The 23,634-nt window shown below is 41.4% G+C and overlaps 1 protein-coding gene across 4 annotated transcripts in view; it reads left to right on the top strand.

Moving 5' to 3' along the window:
* The window catches only part of LOC111864960, a 239,888-nt gene that overhangs the window by 90,750 nt on the left and 125,504 nt on the right, over positions 1 to 23,634 (top strand). For 3 of the 4 annotated variants that reach the window (XM_033751637.1, XM_023852608.2, XM_023852605.2), the window contains 3 exons: positions 2,550 to 2,789; positions 13,453 to 13,568; positions 16,372 to 17,103. In XM_033751637.1, the coding sequence (XP_033607528.1) occupies positions 2,550 to 2,789; positions 13,453 to 13,568; positions 16,372 to 17,103 (1,088 nt within the window). Of the gene's footprint in view, positions 1 to 2,549; positions 2,790 to 2,966; positions 3,129 to 13,452; positions 13,569 to 16,371; positions 17,104 to 23,634 lie in introns of those variants that run through there. The other variant, XM_023852609.2, reaches the window with a different exon arrangement.

Here is a 23,634-nt window from a genome sequence, read left to right as displayed (position 1 = left end):
CGTCATACCTCAGGCAACCTTACGGCAGAAAAGTTGTGCGTCTTAAACGAGAGCTCCGGTATGACAGTTTTGATTTCAATTGTATGCTGAAAGTAGAACCTAATGATTTTGTAAAATTAAATTGCAGCATTGTGTTGCACTGCGTATATCTGACTTTGAGCTCCTATTTTCTGCCGTCGGTTAATATTGTCACGTGTATCAGTGACTAAAGACGCGGGTTTGGATTGGTGATTGGATTTATTGGATACTTACAGTTCGTAACTATAATTAATTATTATACTATTGCTGATTTTTACAATTTACAGTCACTCCACATTAATCTTTTTAGTCCTGATGGGTTTATGACACGGGAACTGTAACAGTCTCACTGAATCACACACTCCAAGTATTACACACAAATGAAGTCTTCTAATCACACGTTAAGCCTTCACAGGCCGAATTCTTATGCTCTTCATCTACGAACTTTCCGTGGCTATCTCCTACCGAGAACTGACTCAACGAATTCTGTAATTCCCTTCTCATATAAGCACTCTGCACAGACCCCACGGAATACACCGTATCTATTGTTGATGGCGTCGTCGCTTTCATAGCACGGTCCGATACGCGGAAATATATTTACCTAGTCGTTGCTTAGAAACCGGTTACATAACGCCATTTTTCCACCGCGTCCTCGGCGCGGACGACATAGAAAACAGAGCCTAATCTAATTTTGCGTAACCTAGCAACAGACTGTTTACCAAGAATCTTTCTTCGCGGGAACTTGTTTATCAGCACATTGCCTAGCAATGGGTGTACATGTAAGAATATTCTCTTGGCCTTTCTCTATTTATTGTTACTGCAGATAAGGCAAACACGTGCATAGCAACAGATGGTTAACGCACATGACGTAGCGTTAATCCTAGGCAACCACATACGAAAAGCAGAACAGCGTTAGAGTGAGCAGCTGATTCCTTCATCACACCCTGTACACCTAAAGATGGCCGGTCAGGCCGAAACATGTAGTGACAATAAAGAGAGAACAAGAAAGCCAGATAATAATTTTCTAATGACGACGCAACGATTTTTATCATCATGTAATGATGACGAACCCTCAGAGTTCTTGTAGGCGGAATATGTCAGATCATGACTTAAGGCCTAAGTACTATGCATTCACCTTTCATTGTGTAGGGTAAAGGTAAAAGAGACAAAGTTATTCCTCTCAATTAATTAAGCACCACGCCATAAAAACGTATGAGTTGTGGATGTGTGGATCCACGTATTCTCGACCTTGGCACTGCATAGAGGTGAAAGGTACCCATTGTGTAGGGAGCTGGGTGGGCCCGAGAGGCCCGGTCTGGACGCCGTGGAGAATGGAAAATCTTTTGCCCCTGACGATTATCGAACCAAAATTCCTCGGCCGTCGAGCCCTTAATCCATTTCTATACCGACTGAGCCATCTCGGGTCTGTTTCGTTGCGTAACAGTTGGAATTGTTTAATACCTTTTAAAGTGGGGGAAAAAAAAATACTCGTGGCATGAATCGAAATTGGTAAAAGTTTTATTAAGTCCTTGTGACCTAGCATCGAAGATCAAGTCAAAGTCACTTTGCGACTGACTGTTAGTCAGTCTGTCTTGTTGTCGAGCCTCATCTGAGGCTCGTGATCAAATATTAGATTCTGTTTGACCGTCGCTGTTTTTTACTTGTGGGGCGCCCTCTCTGACGAGAGGACGGGTATGTTTTTGTTAGAGCCGTTGTCAACAATAACATGTCAGTTTTCAATATGTACAATATATTTATATTTCACTTGTTATTAAAAGTATTTATATACAGTATATTCAGTATCTACCGCTGTAACGGCAGTCTGGTCGCTTGAATGGTTGTATGCTTGACCGCTGCCAAGTTTAATCCTCTTGTAGTATCTCTGTCGGTCTTCGCCTTGTCAAATGCTGTGAAAATTTGCATTTTCATGGTTTTGTATGACCTCTGCTTGTTGCCTACATAATTTTGTTATATAATCATATACGAACGGATGGTTGAAAGCCATGTGCAACTCGCGGACCGGTGTGCACCTTGGTAATATTCATCGGTGCCGAGAACCTTGTGTTGCAGGCGCTGCAATTTTAAAAGGTGGGTATCTGACGTAAATTCCGAAGCGCGTCAAGCCTAAGTCATTATAGTCCTAATGAATTCTTTGTGGAGGGTCAGTTTAATGTTAGCGCTTAATTGCTCACTTTTGAATAGGGAATATAATCCAACAAATGTTCTGATGGCCTTGGCTTCGATCATTTCGATGTGCAATTTCCATATAACTTATTTAAGATTACACCCAGATATTTTACACTATTTTCAAATGGAGTTTTCGTCCATTCATTGTAAGATGAGACACAGGCTGTCGACGACTGTGAGAGAAGTACTACCATGAGTCTTATCCTCATTTTAATATTCCAGCGCTCACACCAGGTCTCCATTGCACCGAAGATCAGTTGGTACAGAAGTTACTTATGTTTGTTTGCCACGCATGCGCATTGATATCTGTCCGAGACTTGAGATTTCCTTTCTGTTTGTTGCAGTGAACTTGAGGCAGAGTTGCTGGGTCTGGAACTCGGAAGACCAATTGGAGCCGGAAGTGACTGGCGCCCAAGGGAAGCAAATCCTGGGGGGCGGGCTTGTACCTTCTGCCAGACCGAATTTGGGATCCTGATGAACAAAGGAGTTGACTGTTGTGACTGTGGGTGCAGGATTTGCAAGACATGTCGGGTACGAAACGACGGCGGGACTGCTTGGCTTTGCCTCAGGTGCGACAAGCGTAGGTGAGTTTTATGGAGGACCTTAATGGAACTGTTTGTAAATATTATGTCAAGAGCGTATAACGTAGATGTAACATTACACGAGTGTCATGTTGGCAGCACTGCCAGAGATAGGAGATACGAGCGTTATGAACCTTCTTTTTCGTGTTGGGTTTCGTTGTCTGTTGGGGATTGTACTGAGACATGTTCACTGCTGTTGCCCGACTGATAAAAGGAATCGAAGATGGACAACCATTTGTGATAAGGTGGGAAAACTGTCGAAATTTTTGAAAGAATGATAGTTCAATATGAACCACGGAGGAGAATCCTTTTTGAGAAGCTGATAGTCGCTCAGCTAGTCAGGTAAGCCTTTTGTGGACTTTCTTAGTTCATTAGTGTTTAAAAGTTTCCGATACTGGATCCTGCCCTGAACCGAATGACCCCAGCTAACACCGTCATATTGTATTTCTTTAAGCTCTATTTTAATATTATCGTGTTAGTGAATAGACACGGTCTCAAGACCATACTTTACCGTCTCAGATTCGATACTTCCCAAACCTGGAGAGCCGGGCCCCCTATTTATATCCCCCAGGAACAGGGAGGCCCAATTCTACCCCCAGGGAGTGGGCCCCCTTTTCTTCGCCTCCTACGACTCGCAGGGCTAGGTGGAGGTATTCGAACCCGCTTCCACACGGGCTAGAGCTTGAGAGTCAGAGTCAGAGTTTCTTTACGACTGGCGGTTTACCGCCAATCAGTTCGTCTTGGCGCCAAGTCCCTTGAGGTTCACGACCAGAGATTTTATTGCACAAAATGTTTGCTGAAAAACTTAAATGAAAGGAATCACGGAGACCGAGGCGTTGATGGTAGGATAATATTAAAATGGAACGTATGCAGGCTGTAAGGCCATAGACAGTTAGCTGACTCAGAATATGGTCCCATGACAGGTTGTTTAGAACACGATAATAGACCATCGGAATCATAAAAGATCGAAATTTTATATCAGCCGAGCAACTATCTACTTTCTACGAAATTTTCTGCTCTATGGAGTTGTTTACACCTACAGCTAAACCGCTACTTGTCAGCAGTTGTCAGTTGTCTGATTCACTGTTAATAACCGAAAAGTAGTATTTGAGGTTCTCATGGTAGTGCTTTATGGAAGTATTCTATCTTATGGTATATAGCGCCACGTAGTTGGTTGAAAGGCAACCGACGTTTCGGAGGAACATGTCTCTTTCATCTTCAGCAGCCTGCTAGCTACCTGAATATAGGGATACAGTTACACTGCTTATGATTATTTTTTTATTGCTAGTGGGGTGGGACTAAGTCCCTTGTACATCGGACATTTCTGGCCTATTCTACCAGCCCCAGATGATAGGTGAGGGCGATTGTGGAGCAATTGGTGGAATGAAGATTGGCAGGGGAAACCGAAGTACTCGGAGAAAACCTGCCCCAGCGCCACTTTGTCCACCACAAATCCCACTTGATTATACCTGGGATCGAACACGGGCCACCGCGGTGGGAAGCCAGCAACTAACCGCTTGAGCTATGGCGCGGCCTACTTATGATTAAAATAGATTGGTTAATGTTCTTACAATTCTGTTATTTTATATTAATATCACGAAGATAAACATGAAAACCTTTCAGTGCATTACACTTCCCAGTTTACGTTTGGTACTGCTACACTGGGGTATTGCCGAGCAGATCGGCTAGCAAACAGTAAACTGAAGCACTGCTGTTATCATCACTCGTGTCACCGTTATAGCCCGAATATAGGGCGACCCCCAGTTTTTCCAATGAAGAAATCAGAAAAAAAAAGAAGTTATTTTGACAGAAGTAAACATGCCATTTAGGTCTGAGCGTTTTTAGCAAAAGAAAGTAGAAACTGTACTATTAAGAAATAATAACTTCAGAATTTAATTCCTTACATATTATTTCTAGGAAGGGGGCACGCGGTAGCGTGGTTGGTTGAGGCACTGTGGTACAAGCCGGAAGGCCGCGGTTTCAAGTCCCGACGAGGACATTGGATTTTTTTTTCAATTGACCTAATCCTTCTAGCCGCACTATGGCCCTGATGCCGACTCAGCCTCTAACAGAAATGAGTACCAGGAATATTCCTGGTGGTAAAAGGCGGCCGGCGCGTAAGGCTGACAACCCTACCGGCATGTGTGAGCCGATTGTCTTGAGAAAATGTGGGAGCCTTTACGTATCAAAACCTATGGGCCTCCACGGCCTGTTACAGGGATAGCTTTATCTGTACCTTTACTTACTATTCTGTGTATTTTCACAAATATCGTGTAATCAGTAATCAGAATTTCTCTTAATATTCATATTAAGGCGGTCCTTTTTTTGCGGAGTCATGTGTGAAAGAGAACGTCACCTTTATTCGGACTAACACGGGATTGTTACCGATACTTCCACTGTGCTGCCCCCCCTCTCATTCTGGGCAACTTGTTGCTTTCCAATGCAACTCAGTAAACAGTTCTCATTGTGCGCCGTACCCATTAATGGGGAAGCCTAAAACGTGAAGTCAAACAAAGAACATTACAACAAATTGAAATGTACGACATTTCATGCTTTGTGCTCGTAATGTAATTTGGTGATAGGGCCTATGTTTCGAACCTTAAATCAAATTGACGATATTAAAAGAGTACTTCTGTTACTGACGCTATATATGGAGGGAAACTGGACGCGCGTGGTAGCTAATATCCCGCTGTTATTACCGCGTGCCAGAGGACGCCATGCGTTCATTTTGCTGACGAAATAAATAGACGTGAAGCTGATTCCGAACGTCTGATTTAAATAGCAATCGGATTGTGATCTTTTGGGTTGTGACACCATGTACTCGTATAGGTGTATACCAGCGTTTCGGAGGAATATGCTGCTTCCATAATCAGGGTCGAAGCGAGTAGGGTAAGGGTGCGCTTACGTTATATAGGCATATGGTAAAGAAATGGTCACTCAGATCAGTGGGGGAGGGAGATGAAACGTGAGATGAGATAAAGGACCATTTTTAGGACCCATTATACTGCATTCTGTACATTCACCGCTGTGGATATAGGCGACCACCGCTTATACGACCAAATTGGTTCCTGGAGAGTCGTAAGTCGAGCCGCCGTAAACCGAACCCATGTTTTCCATAAGCCCAATGTTATAAATTGCAGTTTCGTTACCTCTGAATTTTAACAGCAAGAGAATTCGAAGAGGAGAAATTTACGTGCATGAGGATACTTTTGAGGGCGTCTGTACGAAAGATCAGTAGAGACTGTTCACCCAGCTGGTTGGATACCCGTATTCTGGATGCTGGACTGTTCGGTCTTCGGCCCATAATGTAGCCACTGTGTTGACTGCGATATCGCGACTCACAAAAGCAAATACAAGTTAATTTCGAATAAGATATAGAACAAACTTGGTTTCTGACATTAAGGGAGGAACAAAGACTGAGGGAGTTGAGGAGAATATTTGGGTTGTAGAGGGATGATGTGACAGGAGGTTGGAAAAAACTGCATAATGAGGAGCTTCATAACTTGTGCTCTTCTCCAAGTATAATTAGAATGATCAAGTGAAGGAGGATGAGTTAGGCAGGGCATGTAGTACGAATGGAAGAGAAGAGGAATGCATGTAGAATATTGGCGGGAGAGCCAGAAGGAGAGAGAGAGAGACCACTTGGAAGGCCAAGACGTAGATGGATGGACAATATTAAAGTGGATCTTAGAGAGATAGGATGGGATGGTATGGGTTGGATTGACCTGGCTTAGGATATCGACCAGTGGAGGCCTCTTGTGAACACGGTAATGAACCTTCGGGTTGCATAAAATGCTGGGAAATTTTTGACTAGCAGTAGAATTGGCGTCTCAAGAAGGGCTCAGCTCCATGAGTATGTAAGTAACTATAGAACAATATATGCTCAAAGCGCAGTTCTAGGATTCTCGTGGAAAGATCAGCTGTAATTTCCGCTTATAACATAATCAATGTCTGATCTCTAATCTTTTGATGGGAGCGTTGATTTAACACGTAACATTGCTATGTTCGGTAAGATAGCAGACCTTGACTGTTTGCATCGTGTTGTGTATCATGATTGATGGTGTTTGGCTGTCAACACAACAATAAATCAATAAACCAGTCGAACTGCTCACGTTGGTTTTGTTTAATGGTTGCTACATGTTTCGGTCCACATTTGGGACCATCTTCAGGCAGTCTCACCAATACCCCTCTTATCATTGAACTGTGCTAATATGGATCCATATTAGTGCTACCCATCACAGTTGTATAAATACATTCAACCGTCACGGAGTTTCAAGAATTTTTCTAATAAATTGTCCCTCCCTTCGTCCGTCCGTCCGCCCATTCATCCATCCATCCGTGGCTCTACAGTCCTTTTGTTGGACCTTGGCCGCTTTTTCAGTTTCTTATCCTATACACAGTCGGTAGGACTCCCTGGACGCGGGATCAGCCCTTCTCAAGGCCGCTGCGTACACACAGAATAAACGGACACAGAAATCCATGTCGTGAGTGGGATTCGAACCCACGACTTCAGCGTTTGAGAGAGCGAAGACGGTTCATGCCTTAGACCGCGCGGCCGCTGATCGCCTATGCATTTGTTACTATATGATACACGTTTTATGAAGTTGACAGGTCAAGGAGAAGTAAGTGAACTCTATACATTAAGTTTGTGTATTGATCATACGGGATTTATGGTGGACATTGTGGTACTTGATGGGTGTTATTATACTCGAGTAGCTTAGTTTCCTTGCCAGTTCTCACTAGACAGTCATCAATCATCCTATCATCCGACGCTATATAGCCTCGATACCGACAGCACCTTTAAATATCCGAGTTAGAAATGCGCTATGTTGCCAGTACCCTCGTGTGGCATACAGTACGTTATCACAGAAATTTGAATTGTCATGTAACATCTGTTTACAAAGATAAGTCATAACGTTCTTTTATCTTTCACAGAGATATGCCTCAGAAATTTCATACCAATACCTCTTTCTCACTGGGTAGAAGGGAGGCGGAAATAAGGCCGGAGCGTGAAGCTCACGACATACGTTCATTTGATGTAGAAACTAAACAGTTTTCCCAGTGACGTACTTGCCATTAGGCAGGAACAAACAATAAAATGTACATGCTGACCTTGAGATAACTAGTGGAGCACAGTATATGTCTTTTTTAGAAGCGTTTGGTTCGACGGGCCATTATCTTGTTGGCAAAGCCTGCCACTGGCACTTACTTGAACCATATTCGTGCAGTTCACACCCTCATACCATATTTCTCTGAGATATGTTTTAATAATTATCCTCCCATCTGTGCCTGGGTCTGGAAAGTGGTGTCTTCCATTCAGGGGTTTCAGGCAGTATTTTATATGCGTTTATGCGTCTGCACAGCGTCCAGACAAGCTGTGATGCCAACCCAACCGTTTATTTAATGGGTACCGGCCGGGGGGTGGGGGGTGGAGTTGACAGTTGAACTCCATCTAGAATGCTGGAGGTACGTCTTCACTCCCCTTAGGCCTTCATGGCGTGGGGTTTAATTTCTTGAGCACAGGCAGAACTTTACCGTTCCCTTTCCTCATCCCTCCAACACATTCTAATCGTTCCGTTCGGTTTATTCTGTTTGATTTGATCACTTTAACCATATCTTACTGAGCTCTTCGTTAGGCATTTGTTAGGCATTTTTCTCCACGGTTACCTTCCCCTTTTTAGGTCCAAAGATTTCATCAGTGCCATGTTCTCAAACACTCCTCATTTACTTTCTTGTCTGAGGGCGAGAGATAGTGTTCACTTTCGTACAGAATAACAGGAAAACTTTACTTTCGCGTCTATTATTATTTATGTTTTTGGATAGGAGATGACAGTTTAAAAGATTCTGAACGAAATGGTAACGTTATCTTTTATATCAGGATGATAGACTCTGGGCGTTGTCCGACGTGGTGACAGATGACACCGCCTGCAACAGCTCTTCTCTTGTTGCGTGTTTATTCGTTGCCTATCAGTGGCTCGCTTCTCTGATATAGGAGGGTGGTTACAGTGCCATTGCTTAGCAACGGATGACATCATGTCTCAATATCATTTTCTTCATGTTAATCCGCCTCTGTGGTCCAGTGGTCAGAGTTCCTGTCTATAGATCCAGAGGTCCCGGGTTCGATTCCCGGCGCTACCAGATTTTGTAAGAGGTAGTGGGTCTGGAACGGTGAGGTTAATTGAGGAGGTACTTGAATTTAAAAGTAGCGGCTTCGGTCTAAAAAAGGATATTAACGCCTGTAGGAATCCGTTGCGATTACCACGCGACACCCTCTATCCGCAAAAATTGGCACTGACTTCTTCGACAAAAGGCAGTCGCTCGGTCAGTATAGTTAGCTTTCGGACTAAAAGCCACGGAGTTTGCCATGTTAATATTTTCCAATGCAAACGAGAATATTGTGTTATAGTATTTTGTATTTTACACAGATTTGTGACAGAGGTAAATTAGGAACAAGTATTTGTAAAATACCAGTTCTAACACATCTTCAGAATTTTACATTAAAGAGCGTTAATGATGTTACCAAATCCGGATTGTGGAACGCTTCCCTGTTGTGTGGAGTGTTCTTGTAGTAGGCATTTAAAGACAAAGAATTCGTTGCGTCTTCAAATAGCATAATTTTTACAGGCTGTATTGCGAGGACATGCATGCGGAGCTTCTCCCTCCCTGAAAAGTGGGTTCTCCTTCTGGAGACCATGCCGAAAGGGCACCGGATTTAGGCGAGATACATTAACACGTCTCATAAGTTCTTATTACAAGCAGAAAAGGTAACCGTCGACGTTAGGTCTGACGGTATGCAACATTGCTCTTCATTCTTTAGAGTAAACATCTGTTAGTCAATAAGGAACTTGTTCACAACATTCTTTAGTGCCATTAAACGGATGGTAATGTTCGATGAAATAGGCCTTGACCGTGTCCTCCATTTTTTTTTGTTCATCCTATACGCCAGTACAATCTATCTTCTCCGCTCGACACCGAACAAACGTTGCATTTAAATAGCCTTCCTGAACGTTTCAAGAATTTGATGAGTAGTGTATTCTGGAATGAGACGCCGTGTAGATTGATAGAAGTTTGGTGAGGTTACAGAGGAACATGCTACCTTGATCTTCAGGCTATCAGTCAATAGAAGTCATCAGAACATAATCATCTTCAGAGTCAGCCCCGTGAGAACTTCAAATCTCACTTTCAGGAACTTCGTCAAGTATTACTCTCGGGTCCTTTGTCTTGTGTTGATTCGGAATTGCTTCTGAAGTGCTGATTTCCATAGATGTATCGTATGGTTCCTTAAAAGGGAGGGGGGGTCCTCTGTGTTAATATCTGATATATCATCTCGTCATCATGGGAAAACAACCCGTTTTGAGCCATAGCCTTGCGTAGAAGGTTCTGCTAGATTTGTTTGTTCCCAGCTACAGATGATCCGGTTTTCGTTTCTTTGGATTTCCCAACAATGATATTTTTAACAGAACAAGGTCAGTGTTTATAGACAATTGACAATAAAATATCCTCGTTAAAAACGTTTTTGAAGTGCCTAAGTACATAAAACTTTCAGACACATTTTCCTCTATTTATATAATTTTCTTACACTGATAGCAGTTTGAAAAAAAAAGTATTTTTTTAAACTTGAAACAAACCCACACATTTTTGTTGCATTTACGTATCCTCGGGACGTCTCTCGCATGCCCCAAAGTGTACGCGCACCACCGGTTGAGAAATACTGGATTACAGGTTCTCTGGATGACTGGTCTTTGTTAAGAAGAAGAAGAAGGAGAAGACGGAGGAGGAGGATAATAATAATAATAATGATAATAATAATAATAATTGAGAAAATATTTGGAACTAATTCCTGGAAAGCACTCCATAGATTCACTGCAAAAAACAGCTATCCTGGGAACATCACACATACTACGGAAAGTGCTACAGTGTGAAGCTTGAAGCCTGAGTGGTGAGGTGCATCACTGGTTCAAGAAAAGGAATACCAGGAAATAAACCTGTGACAAGAGATGATGATAATAATAATAATAATAGCAATAACAACAACAACAACAACAACAATAATAATACTGTTCCTGTTCCGTACATAGGGGCATACACCGATGGTATTGCTCCCTCAAAAGCTAAAATAAATACCAAATTAGTAATCAAAGTTAAGGTATCGCCCATAGCTCAAGCGGTTAGTCGCTGGCTTCCCACCGCGGCGGCCCGGGTTCGATCCCGGGTCTGGTCAAGTGGGATTTGTGGTGGGAAAAATGGCACTGGGGCAGGGTTTCTCAGAGTTCTTCGGTTTCCCCTGCCAATCTTCATTCCACCAATTGCTCCACAGTCACCCCCACCTATCATCTGGGGCTGGTACGATAGGCCAGAAGTAGCCGCAGTACAAGAGACTTAGTCCCACCCCACTAGCAATAAAATAAAGGTATCGATTAACCTAGAAGTAACTTAATGAAGGATCAATGTGGGTTGTGACATAACAGATCAACTACAGGTCAGACCTTTTGCATTCGTCAAATATTGGAGAAAAAATGGGAGTACAGTGAGACAGTACATCAGCTATTCATAGACTTCAAGAAAGCCTATGATTCAGTTAGGAGGGAAGTACTGTACAATGTTCTGATAAGAGTTTGGGATACCCTTGAAACTAGTTAATCTGATTAAAATGTGTTTAAACGAAACTTATAGTAAAGTCCGTATAGGTAAACAGTTGTCTGATTCATTTCCTATCCAGAATGGTCTAAGAAAAAGAGACGCTTTATCGCCACTCCTTTTCAACTTTGCTTTAGAATATGCCATTAGGAAGGTCCAGGAAAACCAGGTGGTACTGAAATCAAACGGGACACATCAACTGTTGGTCTATGCCGATCATGTGAATCTACTGGGTGATAATGTAGATACCATAAAGAAAAACACACAAGCTTTATTTGACCCAAGTAAGGAGTTTTTTTTTGTTGCTAGTGGGGTGGGACTTAGTCCCTTGTACTGCGGCTACTTTTGGCCTATTGTACCAGCCCCAGATGATAGGTGAGGGTGATTGTGGAGGAATTGGTGGAATGAAGATTGGCAGGGGAAACCGAAGTACTCGGGGAAAACCTGCCCCAGCGCTACTTTATCCACCACAAACCCCATTTGACCAGACCCGGGATAGATCCCGGGCCGCCGCAGTGGGAAGGCATCGACTAACCGCTTGAGCTACGGCACGAAGACCAAGACGTAGATAGATGGACAATATTAAACTGGATCTTAGAGAGATAGGATGGGATGGTATGGGTTGGATTGATCTGGCTCAGGATATGGACCAATGGAGGCCCCTTGTGAACACCGTAATGGAACTTTGGGTTCCATAAAATGTTTGGAAATTCTTGAGTAGCTGCAGATTTGGCTTCTCAAGAAGAGCTCAGCTCCATAAGTAAGGAAAGTATTGATTGTCATAGAAACTTGGAAGTGTCATTTTATAGAAGCCAATATTTTCTTCCTTCCGGAACGCGACTTGGCGTTCAGTTTGCTCTTCTTTTGAGTGCATTGTGGTTGGTAATTCATGCTTGTTTTGTTGTTTGAAACTGCACGTTTTTTCCCAACAGATGGCAGAATGTTCTATATATTCAGCACCATCTAGTGACAAATTATTGTACTGTTTGGTGCTGTACACTGACTAGCAAAATGTTGTGTAATTATTTTTATTTCGGTATACAGTCCTGTAGATATAAGTTACTGTTCGAGCCCTTTGAAGGACAAAAGAACTTCCAGCTTTTCCTTACGGAGGAAAAGACACCTTTCATTGTACAGCCCCACGTTGAGATTGACTGGGTAACACGCCACTTTTATATTCGAAAGGTTTTGGCTTTAAATCTCGTTCTGGCGGTTTGATATTCTGCCTGAGGTTTCGCATGGTTTCTTTCAGTACCTCCAGATAGATGCTGGGATAGTACCTTAAACGATCCCATGCCCACTTCCTTCCACATAATTTCTGTTTCATCATTAACTGATAAACGAAACATTCGAATCCATACAGTCTGATCTACTGGAATAATCATTATATCATTATAAATATATAAATAAAGTCCATACATTCTTAACCTTGGCTGCAGATGGAGGTGATTGTTTGTAATTAGGATCAGTGTAGCGTGTTACAGCCCACAGAATTCGCCATAAAATGATTTATATGCAGATTACTTGTCTTTTGGGACGTAACATCAAGTAGTCTGGTAGATATATCACCAACATTTTGAAGTTACCTGCTCCTCCATCTCCAGGGTAGAAGATTCTTTAAGCCTGAAGATTGAGGCAGTATATCCCTCTGAAACACTGGTAATGATCGACCAGAGTGCATGGTGTCACATTTCAGGAGACGTTATTCTTAATAGTGACTGCTATGGGATCCTCAGTTGTGAGAAAACATTTTTTAAACGACTCCATCTCTGCCATCTGTATTTCAGTTTATGGTTTTAGGGCATGGAAGTAACCTTTATTTGGGCATTAACAACTAATATATGAAATTACAATATTTATTTCATATCTTATATCTATGTTAATATTCATCACATAATCAGACAGTTATTTTTGTGTTAAGGTCACCGAATTGAGGTGCCAGATAAAGAACATGGCAACAAGTCAGCTTTGAATGCCCTTAGTATGTTAACCCCACACAAAGTACATGAATTTGTGCTGTTTGCTTCAGGACGGTACAAAGAGCGCCTGGTGACTGCCTGTGTGGGAATACAAGCGATCCAGATCGGGAACCAGGACCATCTCATCACGTTATGGGAAGAATATTCGAGTCATTGAATGCATCAAGTGAGTACAATGAACATGGATTGAAAGGTACCAGTGTGCTTCTACGTTTAGAGGTTAATTAATGATGCATCAAGTGTGGTGGTTATTTAACATAATTGTGTGGCTTGTTGACCCACTGCTAGGCAACGACTGCGAAGTAAGCAACTATACAACAACCGTTGCAAAATAGCGGCTCCCCAAATAAGCATGTTTCCAGGGCAACAGTTGCACTGCAACAGAGGAAATGTGTTTTATATGCGACCCGCGGCTAGACGCTATAAGCAGTACACTTTAGGAGTCTCATTTTAGTGAGTGAGTTCGTTGGTGAGTTTGTGAAGTGGGTTGGTTGGTGAGTGAGTTGATGAGTTGGTGAGAGGAGTGCTGTGGTTCAGTCGTTGTGAGCTCTTGTTGTTAGAAGCTGGTAGCTGAGGCACGGGGATAGTTCAGGAACCCAGAGGAAGGGAACGTCTGCCTTTGGAAGCCGCTACTGAGCAACGGCATTGAAAACCTGACTGTGGACTATTACCACAAGAGTTCAGTTGGAAAAAAAGAAATCTCTGGTTGTCGTCCTCAAGGGGCCTGACACCAAGACGAATTGATTGGTCGTAAACCACCAGTCGTAAAGTAACTTTGACTTTGAAGATTAGAGGTAAACCATCTTCTCGTCAGAGAGGATGTTATGTGAGGTCTATTACCAGTGGCTCAGTTGAAAAGAAATCTCTGGTTTTGCTTCTCAGGAAGCTTTATGCCATAACCAACTTATTGGCGGCAAACACCCAGTTGTAAAGTAACTCTGGCTTGGACTCTGACTTTTGAGCCTGCAGTTAGAAGAGTAGGCGTTAGTTGTGAGAAGTCGCTGGCCAGTAAGGACATGAACAAAGAAGCTGAGGAAGCTACAACGTTGGAAGCCGTTACCAGGCAATAACCAGTGAAGATACAGCGGACCGAGAAGGCTTCTTACGTGCTTTACTGAACTGTGAGTGATGTGAATTAGCGATAGCGCTATAGTTTCTTGTAGTTATAATCTGTAATTGTTCAATAAATCCAATTACCAGTCCGAACACCATCTATAGTCACTCATACAAGTGACGATATAACCAGCACGATAAAGACAGCATCATTAAATAACCTAAGAATGAGTTATGTAACATCACATGAAGTGCGTGAATGGTTATTGGTGATAACAATTGACAGGGTTTGGGAAGAAGAGGCTTTGGCCCACTTCGAAGTATTACTCCATTGTTCATCTTGATGCTCTGGAGAAAGCCAAAAACAACTCAGTTAAAATAATCTATATTCAAAGAAAGGGTCTTCCAAATTGAGTCATGTTATTACTGGAGCTGATGTGCTGTGTGCAGTTTCTCTCATAGAGTTGTAGCATGTAGCCGTCCGCCGACGTACAGTTGCCACGACTTTCGCTCGAGCTTGAGTTCTTAATCGCAGGATACGGGTGCTTCGGATATGGGAGTGGAACACACTTCGGGGTTTATGAATCCGGGGGCTCCAGAACACACCGTGGATTGCAGTTTTAATTTAAAGTTTAATTAATGATCAATATTTACATTATTCTCGAAGCTAGCCGCTCCGTCCGCCGACTCGCTACCACTACTGTAAAACACTTCTCTGTTCTCCGTCTATCTTTGAACAACTGTCCTCCTCAGCTCCCTATAACTGACTTCCCTCTCTTTACCAGTCCCCCAGTTGGCCTAAAAACGAAACATACAAAGAGAAAGCGAAGGATCGAGCCCGACATCTGTCCTACATCCGTATTTTGGAGATACCCATAAACCTTTGTAGGTCTTCAAGGCACACGAGCAGGGAACTCAAGACCCCTCCTGGCCGGTCTCGCAGAAGGTCAGTTTATGGGTTTATGATACCAGGAGCAAACTGGCGACTTTAGGTACTATAGTGAAACCCTAAGCCTAAGGAGGACAATAGCTGGTTAAACGATGCATTAGTTGTTCGTACCCTTAATTAAATACTTTTGGCGAGGGACGTACAGTTACAAGCATCATTATCATTATTGGCAAATCAGCCCTTTTAGATTCTGCTAAATTTGGTATATTTTTCACTTGTTTGGATTTCTCAACAAGGAGGGTCACGTTTTTGTATTTATGTCTCCCAGAGATGGGGTGGCCAAGTTATACTCCCAGGGACTGGGTTCCCCTTTCGTTGCCTTGTACGATTCGCAGGGCTACGGTGAAAGTATTCTAGTAACTCGCCTCCACAGGGGAGATGTGTAATATTGAACTTATTTTTGAAATATACAAAGTAAATATATTCGGTGTTAATATTTTCGGTCACTTATTCGTGTATTAGTTGCTCCATAATCAGCTCTGAAGTCTAAACACTGCAGATATATTTCCCCTTTTGAAGTGATTTATAACTAATAAACTCCGTAGTTTCAGTCCGCAAGCGAACTATACCGACCGAGCGATCGCCGCTTGTCGACAAAGTTAGTGCCAACTTTAGCGGATAGAGGGTGTCGCATCGTCAGCGCAACGAATCCCCGCGGCCGTCAATTTCGGTTTTCTAGACCGGAGCCGCTATTTCCTTGAAATAGCTGCTCAATTATCCTCACGAGGCTGAGTGGACCCCGTTCCAGACCCACTACTCCTCATAAAATCTGGTAGCGCCGGGAATCGAACCCGGACCTCTGGATCTGTAGCCAGGAACTCTGACCACTAGACCACAGAGGCTGTCTGAAGTGATATATGTATGGGGGACAATATGATCAGGTGTCAAACTTTAATAGAAGTGACTTAGTCTGGCCAGGCAATACTATTTGAAAGATGTTGGCGATTACATATGTTTCTGTTTTCAGGTCCATCACGTAGTTGGGCTGCTCTGAACGGATCAGATGAATTGGGATCTAACAGTCTCCCACATGACGAGGATTGTTGCTATCCAATTCCAAATGATACCCCCAATTCCTCTCCCACCCCCTCAGATTCTGACAACATACTGAATATTACATCACTGACTTCCAGTATCAATGGTGCTTTTCCCTCATCCAAATTGAAACGGCAACATTCAGGGAGCTCAGCTGATGAAGAGGGAGACACATCAGATATACCGCAATTCCAGTCACGTGTTCAAGAGCCACAAGTACAACTGTGTGGTTGTTCATCGCCTCCAACTCCTCGACCTAGAGAACTGATGAGGACGCCACAGTTTGGTGATGGAAGTTGTCAGCGTTCCTCTGAGGTAGTGGCCAACAGCAGGCATTATGATGATATCAGACAGTCATTCAGTGATGATTCAAGTCCAACACCTGTTCGTAACAGTACGCATGATCAACGAGATGAACAGGAGAGACCTATGTCTGAAAAAGATACAAGAAGAACCTCCGTGACTGGTGAAGAGCAGAAAAGAAACTTAGCGCTTGGACGTAATGACAGAGAAGGTTCTCTGACTGATGATGACCCTGGTACTTTATCAACTGCATCTGTAAAAGGAAGTTCAGGGGACGACGGCGTCGATACAGAGCCGTTGTTCAAGAAGGTCATCTTAAAGAAGCGGCGTGTGGAGAGTCGTCGATTGGTGCATGGAGGAGGTGAGTTGAAAGCTTCCTCATACATTATTTTACTCTTTAGATTTCCTACCTGTTGCTACGTATTTTGTTAGAGGAGAACTGTAAGTTGTACTGTATGAAGTAACGTAATGGAGTGATGTCAGAGAGAGATCACATTTCTGCTGTAAGACGGCCATTAAGGAACATTGTTTAGGAATGACATGTAATGGCGTTTTAGACGAAAATTATCGCAGTCGGTATATCGACTGGCTAACAGCTGGATGACCGAGGGGTCCAAGTTCCGAGTCCCGGTAGGGTCAAGAATTTTCTCTTCTCCAAATCGTTCAGACTGGCTCTGGGATCCACCCAACCCCCTATCCAGTGGGTACTGGGGGCTCTTTTCCCGGGGTTAAAGCGGCAGGGGTGTGAAGCTGACCACTCACCTCCAACTTGTGCCAAGGTCAAGAAAATGTGAATCTATGCATCCACCCCCACCTACGCCTTCATGGCATTGCTAGTGGGGTGGGAATAAGCCTTTTGCACTGTTGCCACTTCTGGCCTATTGTACCAGCCCCAGATGACAGGTGAGGGTGATTGTGGAGCAGTTGGTGGAATGAAGATTGGCAGGGGAAACCGAAGTACTCTGAGAAAACCTGCCCCACCGCCACTTTGTCCACCACAAATCCCACTTGACCAGACCCCGGGCCTCCACGGTGGAAAGCCAGCAACTAACCCCTTGAGCTATGGTGCGGCCAAAATGCCTTCATGGCGTAGTGCTTAATTAGTTAAGCATAGTATATTTTTATAATGCTTTTAGTTACAACATGTTTACTCCCAGTCCTAGAGCAGGGGCAGTAATGAGGTCCTGGAGAGGGGACCTTCAATTTAATATGGACTTGTGTAACCATGATTGGGTCTTGCATCCCTCAGAGTCATGTACTTTTGAATTCTTGATAGGTGAAATATGGAATGAAGTGATTTGAAACATGTGATATTTCTTTGATAAATATTTGGGAAATACTTTTCTTTTTAAAATCGATTAGTGCCCTCATACAGCGTGGAAGTGTTAAAGGCACTTTAAAGAAAATTCAGAGACCAGCACCACATATAAAGATGTTTTCCAATTTTGGTTTCTAGTGTTCTGGTTTATGATGGCATGTTGTCATATAGGTGAAGATGTCATCATAATCCAGAAGATCCCAATTTAAATTTTCACAGCAATGAAAACGTTGAATCTCATATTCTTCATTTTATTTTAAAAAATCCAACCTCAGAAAAATTTTTACAAGAAGATTTCAGGGACAAAATTCCATATGTTTTTCATGGGTTATTTAACGATGCTTTCAGTAGTGAGACAGTATAGCATCTTATGATAGATAACTGATGAATTAGTAAGGATTGGAAGGAAGCAGTCATGGCTTAATAGAGGTATTATCCTTGCATTTTCCTTTAGGGACTGAGGAAGATCACAAAGAACCTCAGAGAGGATATCCAGTGCCCTGCCCTAGATTCGAAACAAGAACCTCCCAAATACACAAGTCTGTAGTGTTATCTCTAGAGCAATGGATTAAATAGAAACAAGTAATAAACGTAACATTGTAATGGACAGATTATAAATGTTCATGTATACAAGATTTGAGATCTTCATGGTGGTGAAGCTGCGGTAGGACAGGCAAAATATCAGAATTTACTGATAATCGTAATCTCTCAGATTTCTGATTCTGTATTCCCAAGATAGAGAGTTCGTGGAATAGTTTTGTTTGTATATTGCAGAAATGTGATAAAACTATATCAGTATTTTGTCGTTTGTATATTTGTGAGCTAAAGATAGCTAGGATACAAGCGACAAACCTCATTTCATCAACAGTAAATTGTATTTATTTAATAATGATATGTATCAACAGTGACAGATATTTGAAGGGTTAATATAAGTTTTTGTCAGGAAGTAGGTTTCTCTGTTTTTATATAAAAAACAAAATCAGTTTATATTTTAAGTGTTGAATGTTAACTGGCTTGGCATTTAGTGTATAGGATCTAGCATTATTGATTGGCCCAGCTGAGTAGGTTTTTACATGAAGACGAAGACAGAATCCAGTGTCCGAAATGTCGTGTTTTAAATAAAAAAACAGTGATGGGTAATGTCCTAAAACATAATAATTGTATGCAGTTTGTAGCTATGTCAGGCCTCACAAGTAGATTAACATAACCATATTTCAGCTAATGATATCTTGCTCCAACAGAGATGCTGACTTTCTTTTTGTCTTATAGAAATAAAAAGTTATCTTGCATGCGATTTTCATAACTTGACCTGCTTGTTGTGTGGGAATATTATCCAATTATTTCAGTGCATTGGTTCTAAGAAGCAGTGACAGTGGCTGCTTGTTTTCATGTTAATGTACCTGAACACTATTTAAGGAAATGTGACATTCTCTTAACCAGCTGCCATTGGCAACTGTGCATAATACAACATAACAATGATAAATGTATTACTGTTAAAATAAGGAATGGTTAATCGTTTAAATCATTATTACACTAATAAATAAATTACTAAAATGTCAGTGAGTTTGATGTGCAAAGAGTGAAGATTGCAAGTCTGATCTACCTGAGGTATGAGATGAAATTAAAAAGCAGACAAAAGTAGCAGTGCTGTTGTAACTGAATGTCTTAGGCAGTCCATTTAACAAATGGGTGATAAACTGTTCGGCCAACCCTGGAACCACACTCTGGTAGACATGTTGCATAATGAACACCATGCAGAGATAACTGGACAGAACATAAGCTTTAAAAATGTACTGAAATGTATGTAGTTTCGTGTAGTTTAAAATTTTCTTTGTGTGTTGTGTCAGGTTTTGAGCATGAATTGTTAAACTAAATTAATACAGATTCTAATGATTATCTAAATGTTTAAGCCAGTGAATCATTCATTATGCTACAGTTATGTTGGATATTGTTCCATTATCTAATGTATATGCAATGTTTTGGAAGTTGATGCTGCTTTTGTATTCATGTGATGAGTTATCATTATGTTGACAGATTTTGGGGGAGTAATGTTAATAGCTAGGATTAGATCTAGGTCCTGATGATCTGAAGGTTAGCATGTGGGTTTAGCATTTAGATAGTTTGTAATGCAGTCCTGAGTACAATTCAACCCAAAAATAAATAAAAAATATTTCTGTCTAGGAAGGAGACCACAGGGAAGACCAAGGCATAGGTGGGTGGACAATATTAGAATGGATCTTAGAGAGACAGGATGGATTGGTATGGATTGGATAGATATGGCTCAGGATAGGGACCAGGAGGGCTCTTGTGAACACAGTAATAAACCTTCGGGTTCCATAAAATACTGGGAAATTCTTGAGTAGCTACAGAATTGGCGGCTCCTCCAGAAGGGTTCAGCTCCATGAGTAAGTAAGTAAGTAAGTAAGTAATGATGATCAATCTCCTGAAGACAAGAGCAGAGTCAATTCCCAAAAACTGTATATATATGAAATATGAAAACTTTAGACATTGGAGCAGGGACCAAACATTTTTCCCTTTTTAATTTAGTAGCGCCACAGATATTTTAGTTTCCTCACCTCCAGTCTTCACAAGATTAATTTTTCCATTTTGTACTGCTTGGTCTAACACATGCAGGCCAGATATAAGATGATGACTAAAAGCCTGCGTTTAAAATAGAAATCAATTGTAATGAATGACTAATTATTTTGATCATAATTTCTTTTGGTGTGGTTCTTCGTTTCCTGTGTTCCACAAGTGACCACATGAGATCGCCGAACTCCAAAAAGTCAAATACCCAACACCAAATGGGCAGTTAACGCCAGCCAAAACTTTATGTTAACCACTGGAAACCAGGTGAAAATACTTTTGTTTCCTGCAGTGTACAGTTACAAAATCTGCGAGGGAAGTGTAAAAACACCTCATCTGATTGTTGACAGGAGTTACATCCCTCCATTTTTACTCACCACTCTGATACTGAAAACGAGGAATTGAAGTTAACTGATTGATTTGTTACTGTAGTAATGAAAGCCTTTAAACTTTTTACCATTTACTGGAAAAGAAATATTTAAATTTTTAACATAATTTAAAGCTTTGGGGGGAATATTTAGTTCTTTAAAGCGAAATATAAAACCATGCCAAGAATGTTTGTTTTTATGAGTATAGGCAAGGAAAATGTTTATTTTTAAAAAAATATTACAAAACTTCGGCAAAAATACTTGGTTCTTACACTTGAGTAATATTTATTGTGTATCTTTAAAACAAAATATGCTCCATGTAGAACATAAACCTAAAATAAAAATTCCACATACAATTTGTGTGCAACAAACATGCCTGTTGAGCCACAGAGAATTTAATGCAATTGTTGCATTGCCTTTCTATGTGTATGCATCTGTTAACGTAAAGTTGAAGGAATTTTGAGGCGATGTGAAGAGCTGAAATTCAGAATCCCTGTCACTGCTTTCTAGTACCCAATCCTATCTTTCATTAATATTAATGAAAAATAATTTGACTGTTGTGTCTCGCTGTAATTATTGCAAGGTTTCTTGTAAAGTCATTATGGGCTTGCATGTTACTACCAAGTATTCTTTTACATATAATATTACATACTATGGTATGTCAGTGTATGCATAAAGACAAAAGAGGTGGTTGAAAATATTTCTCCTGTTGAATGTATAGTTCCCTTGAGCTGCTAATCTCTACTGTGCCCATATTTAAATGTACTTTATTTATGCAGAAACCCCATACACGTTGTCTATTGCCTGTGTTGTATGGTATTATGAATAGTTTGCCAGAAATGGAGTGACATAATAATTTGGCTCTTCAGGGAAGAGTATGGATTGGATTCATTTGGCACAGCAGGGACCAGTGGCAGGCTCTTGTGAACTTTCAGCTTGCATGAAGTGCAATTTCATGGCCAGCCAAGGAAACATTAACAGTTAGATAATTAGTTAGGTCCTTGAGTAGAATACATTACTTTGTTTTCTATAATCTGTACCATTGGAAGTACGAGTATATGCAGGATCTGTCTGATATTAAGATGTTGTTTGATAGAATAATGAATTACAGCGAAAGGGAAGTCAAAAATACGGAAGTACTTGATGAATAGAGGGCTGTTAATATACACACTAATACATTCATGATTAACTGAAGAAATGTCACTGAGTGTTTACTCAGTATCATCCGTATCAGTTAGCAGTTAACGGGTATACCTGAATAGCAGTATACATCCTGTTTAAGGATGCAGATTTAACTTTAAATACACGTATTATTTTCACACGTCAGTGTTGTAGAAGCTGCCATTGTTGTGGTTTTTTACTGTTATATATTCGTAACCTAAAAATGCTGTCTTCGTGTTAGCACCTGGTCGTTGCTTTTGTCACTTCTTTGAAAAATACTGTGAAACAGCATTTTTAATACTCAGAATTACTGGGATTTTGGACTTTGTCCATCATCCGGTGTTCTAGAAATTATAAAACACAACTTTTCCGAAGCTGGTTCTGTTTCCTTTCTCAGATGAGAGGGAAAGACATCCTGTTAGGATCCCTTGAAAGAGCTAACCCTCACCTGAGGACGGAAACATATCCAGTTTCCGAAACGTTGAGTTCTGTAGTTTCTAGAATACCGGCGATGGTCAAAGCCCCCCAAACCCAGTAATTCTGAATGTTATACACATCGTCAGAACCCTTTAGAATCTAATATTTTTCTTAAATTGAGGAGCTTCTACTTTTAGGTGTATTGCCATATTCTTGAAACCCAATTTTAGTAAAAATGATGGTAAATATGTCATTAATTCTGACCATTTCAAATTTATAAATAGTTATTTAATAAAAGGAATTTCAAATCACACTTTAACAATCAGTTTAACGAATGTAGGTAATTTTAAACTTTGGCCGGACGAAATTGAAACAATTCAAAATACCTCAGTGCTGATTTAATCGTCTTATTTTCAAGTGCATACAGATGATGACTTACTTCCATTTCTGCAATGTGCTTGTAAGTCTGCATGCAGTTGTGGTAAGCTATGTAAAGTTATTTTCATTGCTTCTGCAGATATAATGTTGCTCATTATATTGGTTTCATGACAGTGACTGTTGTCAGTCACCCATCATTGTCTGAGGTATGTTTTGTGCAACTGATATTTTGGGAGTTTCCTCTTCAAATGGGAAACTCTTGAGTAACTGCACAGTTGGCGGCTTCTCAAGAAGGGCTCAGCCTCCTGAGTGATGTATCACGAATTATGTCTGTTTACTCTCTATAGCCGCCTCCAAAGTGATATTCCTAGGACTGTCTTCCCTTGTACGTCATGATGGCGGCTTACAGACACAGTTTACCTTCGTCTAACCAGTTTTGCATCCATTGGATCCATTCTACACAGGTTCAGAAGCTTCGAGACCTCTGGTCCTTCTCGTAATCAAACAACTCCCTGGTTTTAATCCGCAAGCGAACTTTACCGACCCAGCGACCGCCGCTTGTCGGCGAAGTTAGTGCCAACTCTAGCGGATAGAGGGTGTCGCATGGTCAGCGCAACGAATCCCCACGGCTGTTAATTTCGGTTTTCAAGACCGGAGCCGCTGT

Source organism: Cryptotermes secundus, unplaced genomic scaffold (assembly GCF_002891405.2).
Source record: "Cryptotermes secundus unplaced genomic scaffold, Csec_1.0 scaffold209, whole genome shotgun sequence".
Classification (NCBI taxonomy): Eukaryota; Metazoa; Arthropoda; class Insecta; order Blattodea; family Kalotermitidae; genus Cryptotermes; species Cryptotermes secundus.
The sequence above is the reverse complement of the archived record's forward strand: the minus strand, read 5'-3'. Positions and strand labels throughout refer to the sequence as shown.